Source organism: Rhinichthys klamathensis, unplaced genomic scaffold, assembly GCF_029890125.1.
Source record: "Rhinichthys klamathensis goyatoka isolate OS25496 unplaced genomic scaffold, OSU_Roscu_1.1 h1tg001230l_1, whole genome shotgun sequence".
NCBI lineage: Eukaryota > Metazoa > Chordata > Actinopteri > Cypriniformes > Leuciscidae > Rhinichthys > Rhinichthys klamathensis.
Window position 1 is genome coordinate 1 of NW_026607392.1, and position 12,500 is coordinate 12,500.

At 38.2% G+C, this 12,500-nt stretch overlaps 1 protein-coding gene across 1 annotated transcript in view; it reads left to right on the forward strand.

Annotated features, from left to right (window-relative positions):
* The first annotated feature begins 6 nt into the window (after positions 1 to 6).
* top1mt (DNA topoisomerase I mitochondrial) overlaps positions 7 to 12,500 on the forward strand; it is a 19,112-nt gene continuing 6,618 nt past the window's right edge. Inside the window, exons 1-11 of the mRNA XM_056245035.1 lie at positions 7 to 14; positions 1,237 to 1,352; positions 1,491 to 1,612; positions 2,248 to 2,370; positions 3,922 to 4,109; positions 5,930 to 6,074; positions 6,809 to 6,952; positions 7,688 to 7,870; positions 8,310 to 8,378; positions 10,325 to 10,439; positions 12,030 to 12,157. Of these exons, the coding sequence (XP_056101010.1) occupies positions 1,547 to 1,612; positions 2,248 to 2,370; positions 3,922 to 4,109; positions 5,930 to 6,074; positions 6,809 to 6,952; positions 7,688 to 7,870; positions 8,310 to 8,378; positions 10,325 to 10,439; positions 12,030 to 12,157 (1,161 nt within the window). The 5' untranslated portion in view covers positions 7 to 14; positions 1,237 to 1,352; positions 1,491 to 1,546. The remainder of the gene's footprint in view (positions 15 to 1,236; positions 1,353 to 1,490; positions 1,613 to 2,247; positions 2,371 to 3,921; positions 4,110 to 5,929; positions 6,075 to 6,808; positions 6,953 to 7,687; positions 7,871 to 8,309; positions 8,379 to 10,324; positions 10,440 to 12,029; positions 12,158 to 12,500) is intronic.

The following is a 12,500-nucleotide window of genomic DNA, read 5'->3' on the forward strand; positions in this document are numbered from 1 at the left end:
CTGTCAGACTTCAGGTCAGTTCAGATCTCCACCAGTGATGATGATGATATCACATCTGCGCATGCGCGTAAGATGAAAGTTGGTTGACATGCTACACTCCAAACAGATAATCATGTAGAATGGTGGATTGCAGCTTTAATGAGACATTTTGCTAAATATTAATACAATTATAAAATCATTATTTTGATTACAAATATAATTTTTGTATTATATTAATATAATTGTATAATTTATATATTTGAAAATAAATTAATCTTTATTAATAAATTAATCTTTTTATATAATAATCGATAATTTGACACATAATTATGTAGAACTGTGTATTGCTTTGAGCTCATATTGGTGCGAGACTGTTAAATATTATTTTTATTTAATATAATTTGTATGTAATATTAAATGAGAATTTATTATTTCATATTATATTTATTTAAAAAACCCATGGACATCAGTCATGCAAATCAATCAATAATTTATTAATCTGAATTATTTGTACAGTTTAAGCACATGATTATGTATAATTGTGTATTCCATTTCTTTATTAATATTAATCAGTGTGAGACTGTTTATTAAATATGATCTTAATGTTGTTTTTATATTATTTTAACATTAATGTTGATAATATTTTATGATTTCAATATAATATTTTTAAATTTTAAATAATTCTTTAAAAAATATATTCACTTCCCATAATTTATCAATGAATTAATCAATCTTAAAAGGTTCATTTTTACACATTAAACATGCGTAAAATGTATTAATGTGTGCGCGTGTGTGTGTGTGTGCGTGTGTGAGAGCGTGTGTGTGAGAGTGTGTGTGAGAGTGTGTGTGAGAGTGTGTGTGAGAGTGTGTGTGAGAGTGTGTGTGAGAGTGTGTGTGAGAGTGTGTGTGAGAGTGTGTGTGAGAGTGTGTGTGAGAGTGTGTGTGAGAGTGTGTGTGAGAGTGTGTGTGAGAGTGTGTGTGAGAGTGTGTGTGAGAGTGTGTGTGAGAGTGTGTGTGAGAGTGTGTGTGAGAGTGTGTGTGAGAGTGTGTGTGAGAGTGTGTGTGAGAGTGTGTGTGAGAGTGTGTGTGAGAGTGTGTGTGAGAGGGTGTGTGAGAGGGTGTGTGAGAGTGTGTGTGAGAGGGTGTGTGAGAGGGTGTGTGTGTGTGTGTGTGAGAGTGTGTGTGAGAGCGTGTGTGTGTGTGTGTGAGAGCGTGTGTGTGTGTGTGTGTGATGAATAACCTGTGATTGATGTCCAGGTGGGAAGAGAGCAAGCCCTCGGACAGTCAGAAGTGGAGCCGTCTCGAGCACAGGGGACCGTATTTCGCTCCAGAATATGATCCGCTGCCCGATAACGTGCCCTTTTATTACGATGGTAAACATGTCATGTGATCAATCAGCTTTATTTCTACAGCGCTTTATACAGTCCAGATTGTTTCAAAGCAGCTTCACAGTAATAAACAGCAAAATAAGTGTTAATGTGATGATAAAGTGACGTTGTGTGTGTTTTTAGGGCAGCTGCTGAAACTGAGTCCAGCGACGGAGGAAATCGCCACTTTCTACGCCAAGATGCTGGACCACGAGTACACCAGCAAAGAGGCGTTTCAGAACAACTTCTTCACTGACTGGCGGGAGGTCAGAAACCAACAATAGTCGCGTAAACACTTAAAAAGTGCCCTGTTCTGCTGTTTTAACGGCTCCTAATGTTGTTTCTGAGTCTCCTACAACAGATTCACATTCACCCAAGCTCAGAAACACTGTAATGTCCTCATAATCTCCACTGCAGCTTCAGCTCTTTCCTCTCAGTGTCTGAAACGCTTCTGTGAAGATTCAGTCTCTAAGCCCCGCCTCTCTGAGAGCTGCTCTGCTGTGATTGGTCAGAGAGCAAACGCTCATTATCATATCTGACTCTCAGCTCTTGATCACAGTGATACGAACAGTAACGATGGCGTGGGTTTACCGTCTCGATCTCAGAAAACAGCGTCTTCTCGACACGAACAACACGAGCCGAACTCTTCCAGTCTCAGATACACTACAGTGTTTGAGGGCGGGGCTAAGAGACGCTGCTCAGCCAATCAACAGCAGAGGCTGGCATTATGCTAATTAGTTACATTGTTACAGGAAGTGGGACTGGAATTACTGACGACTCGTTTCAGCATCTCAGAATCTCTTCTTTATTTTAGGAGACGACCTTCTGTTGTTCACTTGTTAAATGTGTGAACTATCCCTTTAACTCTCTTAAACCTCCTCTTGAATTGAACTGTCTTTAGGAAATGACTAGCGACGAGAGGAAGCGGATCAAGACGCTCTCCAAGTGTGACTTCAGCCACATGCACAAGTACTTCGTGGAGAAGGCAGAGGAGCGCAAGAACATGACGAAGGAGGAGAAGCAGGTGTGTGTGACAAACGTATTCAACAGTGTGTGGGACAGCAACTCTACACTGCAAACATGCTCTTCTAACTCAGTATTTTTGTCTTGTTTCCAGTCCAAATATCTAAAAATTCTTAAATCAAGATGCATTTACTAGATGAGTAAAATGCCATAAGATATTACGTCTTGTTTTCCGTGGGAATTAATTAAAATTTAGTGAGTTTTTGCTTAAAACAAGCAAAATTATCTGCCAATGGGGTCAGAAAAATAATCTTAAAGGTGCAGTGTGTGAGTTTTAGCGGCGTCTAGTGGTGAGGTTGTGAATCGCACCCAACAAAAGTTATGGTGGCCGACAGGAAGTGATGTCGTCGTCTGAGACAGCAGAGAGTAGCCAGTTAACAATAAGGTTTCTTTACAAAGATAAATTTAGAAATTGTTTACTTAATTATTCAGTAAAACGATGTTATTGCGAATATTATTGTGACTTGTTCATCATTGTGTCAGTGTTTTATTCGCTGACTTGAGTTTCGCTTCTTATCATGAAGAACAACATAGTGACGGAACGCGTGTGTCCGCTCAGGGCCACCGTAGAAATATGTCGGCACCCGCGGTGTGTGTAGAGAGAAACGCCTCATGCTAAGCTAATAAACACATAACGCTTCATCATGTGAGCTCTTTATACACCACTGAACACATTATGTTTATGATATTGCATTTCTGTCAACAGATCCTCCTAAATATTACACACTGCACCTTTAATTCAAACGGAAACAAGATTATTTTTCTGACTCCATTGGCAGATAATTTAGCTTGTTTTAAGGAAAAACTCAATTTATTTATTTATTTCCCCACAAAACAAGACATAATATCTTATGGCATTTTACTACTTCAGTAAATGCATCTTGATTTAAGAAATTTTTTAATATTTGGACTGGAAACAAGATAAAAATATTTTTTTTTTTTGTAGTGTATTTGTAAATAAAGACTACTGTTTAGACTTAGACTTAGACTTAGACTTAGACTTCCTTTATTGTCATTGTACAAAAAACACACAGTGAAATTTGACAACGAAATGTCGATTACTTGGCTGCCAGTATAACAAAGCTAAAACCTTATTCCTACACAATAAAAATAAATATACTTCCTATAACTAAGAGCTAGCTATATACAGGGTAAGAGCATATAGAGCATATATATACACATTTTTGCACTGAGTTATTACAAAAAGAGTAATCAATAAAAATTGCACTGAGTTTAGCAAAAAGAGACATTAAGTTGGAGACACAATTTACTGTTGTATTTACCGTACTGTTGTCGTGTAAATGAGGAACACATTAAGGGTTTTCTGGCCCCTAAGTTAATGACTAATGATCTTTACAATGGAAGTGAATCAATCAAAACTAACTTTATCTGGACAATAACTTTATTCTAGAGCTGCTGTAAAGCCTAAACACTCTCTGTTACTGTAATCTCCTGTTATCACTGTAAAGCTGCTGTGAAACTCTATATAGTTAAAGCGCTGTATAAATGAAGGTGACGTGACTAGCGTGCCTCTAATGTGTGTGTGCATCAGGTCCTGAAGGAGGAGTCCAGCCGTCTGGTGGAGGAGTACGGCTTCTGTGTGCTGGACGGACACCGGGAGAAGATCGGGAACTTCAAGCTGGAGCCGCCGGGTCTGTTCCGCGGGCGCGGAGAACACCCGAAGATGGGCAAACTGAAGAAGCGCATCCAGCCGGAGCACGTGGCCATCAACTGCAGCCAGTGAGACCATACACTCATCTAATGTCTGATTTGTGTACGGACAGATACAGTAAACATTAGGGCTGGGAGAACGATCCATTCACCCAGCTATCCCGGTTCTTATTATTTATTTTTTTATTCCAGAATCGATATTAATTCAAATTAAATTGCTTTATTTTTGTCCTTGCACTGTAAAAAATGTCTAACCTCCCACAACTCAAAATGTTCTAGTGACTGGTCACATCTACATTTTTCAATTGGCCCAAGTGAAATCCAGCACATTTAATTTGATCAATTTGCAGAATTTCACTTGGGCCGATTGAAAAATGTAGATGTGACCCGTCACTAGAACATTGAGTTGTGAGGAGGTTAGACATAGACGAGGTTGACCGAAGTTTGCCACTTTAGTTCCAGCAGAGGATGAAATGTGTCGTTCTCTAGGAGTGTTTAGTGACGTGATCTCCCGTGAGACTGAACGCCCTCGAGCTGCTCGTACTGAGTGAGAGATGAGACGGTAGAGCTGCACGATACTGTAATCTCCATTCAAACACACACACGATCTTCCAATTCAAGTCTATAAACCTTTGACAAAATCATATCGCAACTTTCAAATCTGTGTTGGCGCTAGTCATGAACGTTACTCATGAAACCGCTTCACAAACAGTGTTTTCAACCTCTTAGTATCATTATTTCTGTGATGCAATAGTTCAAACTATCATAGAAGTACTTGGATAAAAGTTTAAAGTTCAAATATATACACTGATGTCTCCGATAGCGATCACAATAGAGTAGATCAGCTTTTCATAGAAACCTGGCGCTTGAAATAACGCATTTATCGGTGACATTGTTTGGCCACTAGGCGGCCACAAGTGCCTTTAATAAATGTATTGAATCATTTATTAAAGAGAATGTAGTGTATGATGCTTCTGAAATAAACTCAGAAAGATCGATGTGATGAATAGTTTTTGTAAATATGACTCATCTTATATATCATGTACAGTCTGTATAAGTGTGTGATGTAACTTTTCCCGATGGACTAGTGTTTAAAAAATCGCAATAAATTGCAATAAATGAGCCGACTGTATATAGGCAGCACTTCGCTTGACAAAATTAAAGCACGGTTTTGTTTGTAAAGGAGTTTGAAAATTAATTATGTATTTCATAATTAAACAGCGTCTTATTTTGATGATAAATTTAATCATAAAGCACAGAATGCCGACATTTTCAAACTGACTTTAAAGAATTTTGGGGAAAGAAAACAGATTTTACAGGGACTTATTATTCTTAAAATTAATGAATTATTAAAAGTTTCAAGTAGGATTTTTGTTTTGTAAATTTGTATTCAATTGTAAAGCACAGAATCCAGAAAACTTTGGGAAAAATAAAAGATTTCAGTGGGCCTATTATTATTATTATTATTATTATTAAAATGAATGAATTATTAAATTGTTAGTTTTATGAATTCACTTGACCACTTTTTATTATAAAGTTGTATTAAATCATAAAGCATAAAATCCAAGCTCAAAATTGGTTTCACTGGGACTTATTGTCAAATAATAAGTTATTTAATTTTAAAATTAATTATTTATTAAATTATGGACTCTGTTTATACATGTTCTTTTAATGCTTAACATTATTTGATTGATACTGTGAAGCAGCTTTGATACAATCTGTATTGTGAAAAGCGCTATATAAATATATTTGACTTGACTTGACTTAAAATTAAACTGAAAAAAAAAAAAAAAAAAAAGATTTCTCAGACACTTATGAATGAATTAATGATTAAATGTAATCACGGTGCACGTCGAGTATCGCATCACTTTTATATTTCTCTCCCTCAGAGACTCTAAGATCCCAGAAGCCCCTGCAGGACACCGGTGGAAGCGCGTCCAGCACGACAACACGGTCACATGGTTGGCGTCGTGGCTCGAGAACATCCACGGGCGACCTAAATACATCATGCTGAACCCCAGCTCCAAACTCAAGGTGTGTGTGTGTGTGAGTGAGTGAAAACCCTAGAAAACTGCAGCCAGTGAGCGAACACTTATCATAACCATATCAGTTATTAAAGCGGTGGTAAAATGCCCTTTTCACCAGATGTGAAATAAGTCTCTGATGTCCCCAGAGTGTGTGTGAAGTTTTAGCTCAAAATACCCCACAGATATTTTATATAGCATGTTAAAATTGTCACTTTTTTTGAGGGTGAGCAAAAACACACTGTTTTTGTGTCTTTCCCTTTAAATGCAAATGAGCTGCTGCTCCCGGCACAGGGGGCGGAGCTTCAAGTGTGTGTGTGTGAGGCCTTGTCCACACTGATACGTTTGAGTTTGAAAACGCATCTTTTCTCTCCGTTTTGTCTTTCCATCGACACTGAGACGGTGTTTTTATTAATGAAAACAAAGCTTTTTGAAAACGCTATATTTTCTAAATGTCATAATCATCTGTTAACAAACAAGTATTCATTACTTCAATGAGCTCATAGTTTCTGCATGAAATTACTACATTTTTCGCTAACTGTGATTTTGTATATGTACATTTCTGAAATACATAACTCAGACAGTTTCCTCTGATAATAACAGATCACTCTAGATCTAGTTTTAAACAAAAACGCCGTTTTCAAATGTATCCGGATTGATGTAGACGTAGCTCCCATGATGATGATGATGATGATGATGATGATGATGATGGTGATGATGATGATGATGATGGTCTGTGCTCAGGGCGAGAAGGACTGGCAGAAGTACGAGACGGCGCGTCAGCTGAAGGTGTGTGTGAACACCATCAGAAAGCAGTACAAGCGCGACTGGACGTCCCGAGAGATGAAGAGCAGACAGAGAGGTGTCGCCATCTACTTCATCGATAAGGTGAGCTCATCACACTGATACAGGGCCAAGGGGGCGGAGCTTGACATCCAGCCCCGCCTCTCTGGCCATGATGGGTAGAGCTTAAAGGTCCAGCCACACCCTAACTCAGGTTAAGCTCCACCCACAGGGTTCGTACAAGGTGCTTGAATATTACTTTTTGAAATTTAAGTCCTGGAAAACCCTTGAAAACTGTCATATTTATGAAAAGCACTTGAATTATTGAAAGACAATAAATGTGAAATTAGTGTCATTTTATTGATAAAACAATTTTTTCACACAAAATCAACATTGCAGCTCGTCTGATATAGAGGAATTTCTCATGGCTATGAGTGTGATATTGCTCATATAAATATCCCTGTATATGATACAGCTTTTATTCTTCAGGTCAATCATATATTCACAGCAGAAAAAATCATATTTAATAAGGAAAACGATATCTTTGTCATAGCATCCGTTCAATGGTGAAAGTTACTAGTCATTGCGTCTCCTGCACTTTATTTCTACCATTTTGTTTTATTTTTGTTTATCTATTTACCTATTTTAGAATCTGAAAGATAATAAAGTTATTGTTTAATAAGTGAGATCTCTGATCGAAGTCCTTGAAAACCAAAAATGAGTGCATTTTACAGTGTGTGTACGAACCCAGAGCCCATCAGATCCAGCGAGGCTGTGCAGTGAAGCGCATGTCGGATTCACACCGATCGCGCGTGTGTGTGTGTGTGTGTGTGTTCTCAGCTGGCCCTGCGCGCGGGGAACGAGAAGGACGATGAGTCAGCTGATACGGTGGGCTGCTGTTCTCTGCGTGTGGAGCACATCTCGCTTCACCGGCGCCTCGACGGACTCGAACACGTCGTGGAGTTCGACTTCCTGGGGAAAGACTCCATCCGCTACTACAACAAAGTGCCGGTGGAGAAACAGGTCACACACACACTGGTGTATCACACACACTCTTTAACCAGGTCACACACACACTGGTGTATCACACACTCTTGAACCCTCGCTCACTTTAGACAGGAAAATGTTTAGTATATATATAATATTTTTTTCTTTTTTCCCCTTTATTGCATTTACAATCTTTACAATATGGTTAAACACATTTTTTCTCCCAAAAAAATTTTAAACTATTTTTTTCTTTTTATTGTGCTTTTTTTCCTGCATCATGACTGATTTGTTGATGTACTTGTCAAACAATTCTGTTTTCTTTTGTCTTTTTCTTTTTTTTGTTGTTCAAGGAATCTCTAGGAATTGAGATGAATGAATAAGTATTATTGATACACAGTCAGTGTGAGAGATGATAGAAGCTGCTCTCTGTGTGATTGTCATGATTGACTGTTTTATTCTGATCTTTCACTCACAGGTTTTCAAGAACCTGAAGCTGTTCATAAAGCACAAGGATCCAGAAGATGATTTATTCGACCGAATTACAGTAAGTGGAGATTGTTGAATCATGCAGTTAAACAGTGAAAGTTCCTGCTGTCGATCACTTTATCCTTTAAACTCATCTTTCATCACCAGAATGACATATTGAAACGTTTTTTTCCTTCTTCATGTCTTACAATATCTTGAATGTAACTCGACACCCTTGACTCATTTAGTATGCGCGGTTCTATGAATATGCAAATGAGCCCCGCCTCCACTCACTCCCTCAGCTCAGAGATCCACTGGTTGACGATCACACGTTGATCTGATTGGTTACAAGGTCGTTTGTGACGTCAGAAACACCAGCGATTTCACACCGTGTTTTTGAGACTGTCTTTGGTTCACTGCAGTTTTAAGGAGGAAATACTCAGCAATGCTGTCGACTTATGAACTTACACATGGTGTGTCTTAAAGCGTATTAAAAACACCACATAGACACATAAACAACATTAAACGCTGGATTTACACCACAGGGGGACTTTAAATTTGAGTTTTGTCTTTTTCAAGTGTGTGTGTGTGTGTATATATATATATATATACACTCACCGGCCACTTTATTAGGTACCCCATGCTAGTAACGGGTTGGACCCCCTTTTGCCTTCAGAACTGCCTCAATTCTTCGTGGCATAGATTCAACAAGGTGCTGGAAGCATTCCTCAGGGAGTTTGGTCCATATTGACATGATGGCATCACACAGTTGCCGCAGATTTGTCGGCTGCACATCCATGATGCGAATCTCCCGTTCCACCACATCCCAAAGATGCTCTATTGGATTGAGATCTGGTGACTGTGGAGGCCATTTTAGTACAGTGAACTCATTGTCATGTTCAAGAAACCAATTTGAAATGATTAGAGCTTTGTGACATGGTGGAAGTAGCCATCAGAGGATGGGTACATGGTGGCCATAAAGGGATGGACATGGTCAGAAACAATGCTCAGGTAGGCCGTGGCATTTAAACGATGCCCAATTGGCACTAAGGGGCCTAAAGTGTGCCAGGAAAACATCCCCCACACCATTACACCACCACCACCAGCCTGCACAGTGGTAACAAGGCATGATGGTTCCATGTTCTCATTCTGTTTACGCCAAATTCTGACTCTAATATCTGAATGTCTCAACAGAAATCGAGACTCATCAGACAAGGCAACATTTTTCCAGTCTTCAACTGTTCAATTTTGGTGAGCTCTTGCAAATTGTAGCCTCTTTTTCCTATTTGTAGTGGAGATGAGTGGTACCCGGTGGAGTCTTCTGCTGTTGTAGCCCATCCGCCTCAAGGTTGTGTGTGTTGTGGCTTCACAAATGCTTTGCTGCATACCTCGGTTGTAACGAGTGGTTATTTCAGTCACTGTTGCCCTTCTATCAGCTCGAACCAGTCTGGCCATTCTCCTCTGACCTCTGGCATCAACAAGGCATTTCCGCCCACAGAACTGCCGCTCACTGGATGTTTTTTCTTTTTCGGACCATTCTCTGTAAACCCTAGAGATGGTTGTGCGTGAAAATCCCAGTAGATTAGCAGTTTCTGAAATACTCAGACCAGCCCTTCTGGCACCAACAATCATGCCACGTTCAAAGTCACTCAAATCAACTTTCTTCCCCATACTGATGCTCGGTTTGAACTGCAGGAGATTGTCTTGACCATGTCTACATGCCTAAATGCACTGAGTTGCCGCCATGTGATTGGCTGCTTAGAAATTAAGTGTTAACGAGCAGTTGGACAGGTGTACCTAATAAAGTGGCCGGTGAGTGTGTGTATATATATATATATAAAATTCTTTTTTTTTAGCTGATAGTTTATAAGGTAAACTAAATGAAAATTTGAAATGTTTTCTTTGGCCATCATGTCATGTGATCTTTACTACCGCGTCATGTGATATCACATGTCACTAACCAGCACTAAATCCTCCCAGCATTCAGTCTGTCGAGTTTATAACCTGGTGTTCTGTTGTTTTCAGACGGTCAACCTCAACAAAGCCCTGAACGAGTGCATGCCGGGACTGACGGCCAAAGTGTTTCGAACCTTCAACGCCTCGACCACACTGCAGGATCAGCTCAACAAGCTCACCACAGGTCCGAGATCAGACGTCTGTGTGTCACAGGCATTTATACAGCACAGAGTGTGTCAGAGCAGCTTTACTGAGATAACAGGATAATAATGACACAGAGTCTAAAAAGAGATGTGTTAAAAAACAACACACAGCATATGTTAATGGTATTTTGACACAAGTTGTGTAGATTTTTAACACACAATGTGTGTTACTGCACTGGCTGGAGGGAAATTTGTGTTTATGAAAATAATTATAGGTATATTTTATATGGTATCCCATAAAAAGCTCTAAAATAAATAAAACAATACATTACAATAAATAAATAAAATCTTAATTCATAAAAACTTAAAGATTAATGGGTGTTTTTTGGCAGCCAATCACATCATGCTTCTCTTTTTCAATGTATTTTTCAAAAGCTGCTTTCACTTGTTATTAATAACCAATTTATTATAACAAACTATTTATTTCTGTCAGACTCTCAGTTTTCTCTGTTTGCTGTATCTGTGTATTTATTCTGCATATTTGAATCAGCAGAAATAACCATGAGAAAGATATGATCAGATAATAGTATTATCCGTTTGTTAAGCTCAGCAAAAAATTAATAACGTAAAAGATAACTTTAAAAAGGTTAAGCAAGATTATCAGGTGACTTCAAATAAAACATTCAATGAAACATCAACTTCTAAACCGCTGTATATTCTCAATTAGAGCTCGTCTATGTAGATTCATGATGTCTAAAACATCCAAATGTTCAAACAAACTCTTTATTAAACATCACTGGACTACATAAACGCAAGTTAACAATACGTGTCGTGTTCATCCAAACACTGGCAAATACACACCGACTACAGTCACATATCTGATACAAGTTGTGTAACTATAACACGTGTTAAAATTTCCAGAAGAGAATAGCGTCTCAGTCCAGCTTAAGGAAGCTCAGTGATGCTTCATTTCTGCTGTAAAAAAGTTATTAATTTAGTTAATATATATACATATACAGGTGAAACTCGAAAAATTAGAATATGGTGCAAAAGTTCATTTATTTCAGTAATTCAACTTAAAAGGTGAAACTAATATTTTATATAGACTCATTACATGCAAAGTGAGATATTTCAAGCCTTTATTTGTTATAATTGTGATGATTATGGCGTACAGCTTATGAAAAGCTTTTCACAATATTCTAATTTTGACTTTGGGGTTTTCATAAGCTGTGAGCCATAATCATCACAATTATAACAAATAAAGGCTTGAAATATCTCACTTTGCATGTAATGAGTCTATATAATATATTAGTTTCACCTTTTAAGTTGAATTACTGAAATAAATGAACTTTTGCACCATATTCTAATTTTTCGAGTTTAACCGTGATGTCATCGTCCAGCTCAGTTCAGTTCTCATATAATGCAGGAGATATTACATAAATATTACATTTAATATCCCCAACTAAGAGGACATTTGCTGTGACTGAACTTTAAGAAGGATTTACATCTTTTAGATATTCACACAAGTTCATAACACAAGACATCTGTGCTGTGAGTGAACACTGAGAAGGATTCGCATCGTTCACATATTCATAACCAGAGAGTTGATGTTCATATCGCTGGTGTTTCAGAGGACATGACGGTGGAGGAGAAGATCCTGTCGTATAACCGAGCGAACCGAGCCGTGGCGATCCTCTGTAACCACCAGAGGGCGGCGCCCAAGACCTTCGAGAAGTCCATGCAGCTTCTGCAGGAGAAGGTGATCATAATCATAATCATAACCCATAACCCACACAGCGGAGAGCAATGAGCACACTGATGATGGACACTGGAATAATACTTCACAATTTGTATTGCAAAATAAATTAATAATGTAACAAACTCAATGTAAATGTGAATATATAGTAAAGTGTAATTGAAGACTGGAGTAATGATGCTGAACATCAGCTTTGATCACAGGAATAAGTGTCACATGATCCTTCAGAAATCACTCTAATATGAGGATTTGATGCTTTTATGATTTTCTTATTTTTGTGGAAAATGTGTACCATCCAGAAATTTGGGATTTAAAAAAAATAAATACTTTTATTCAGTTAGGATGC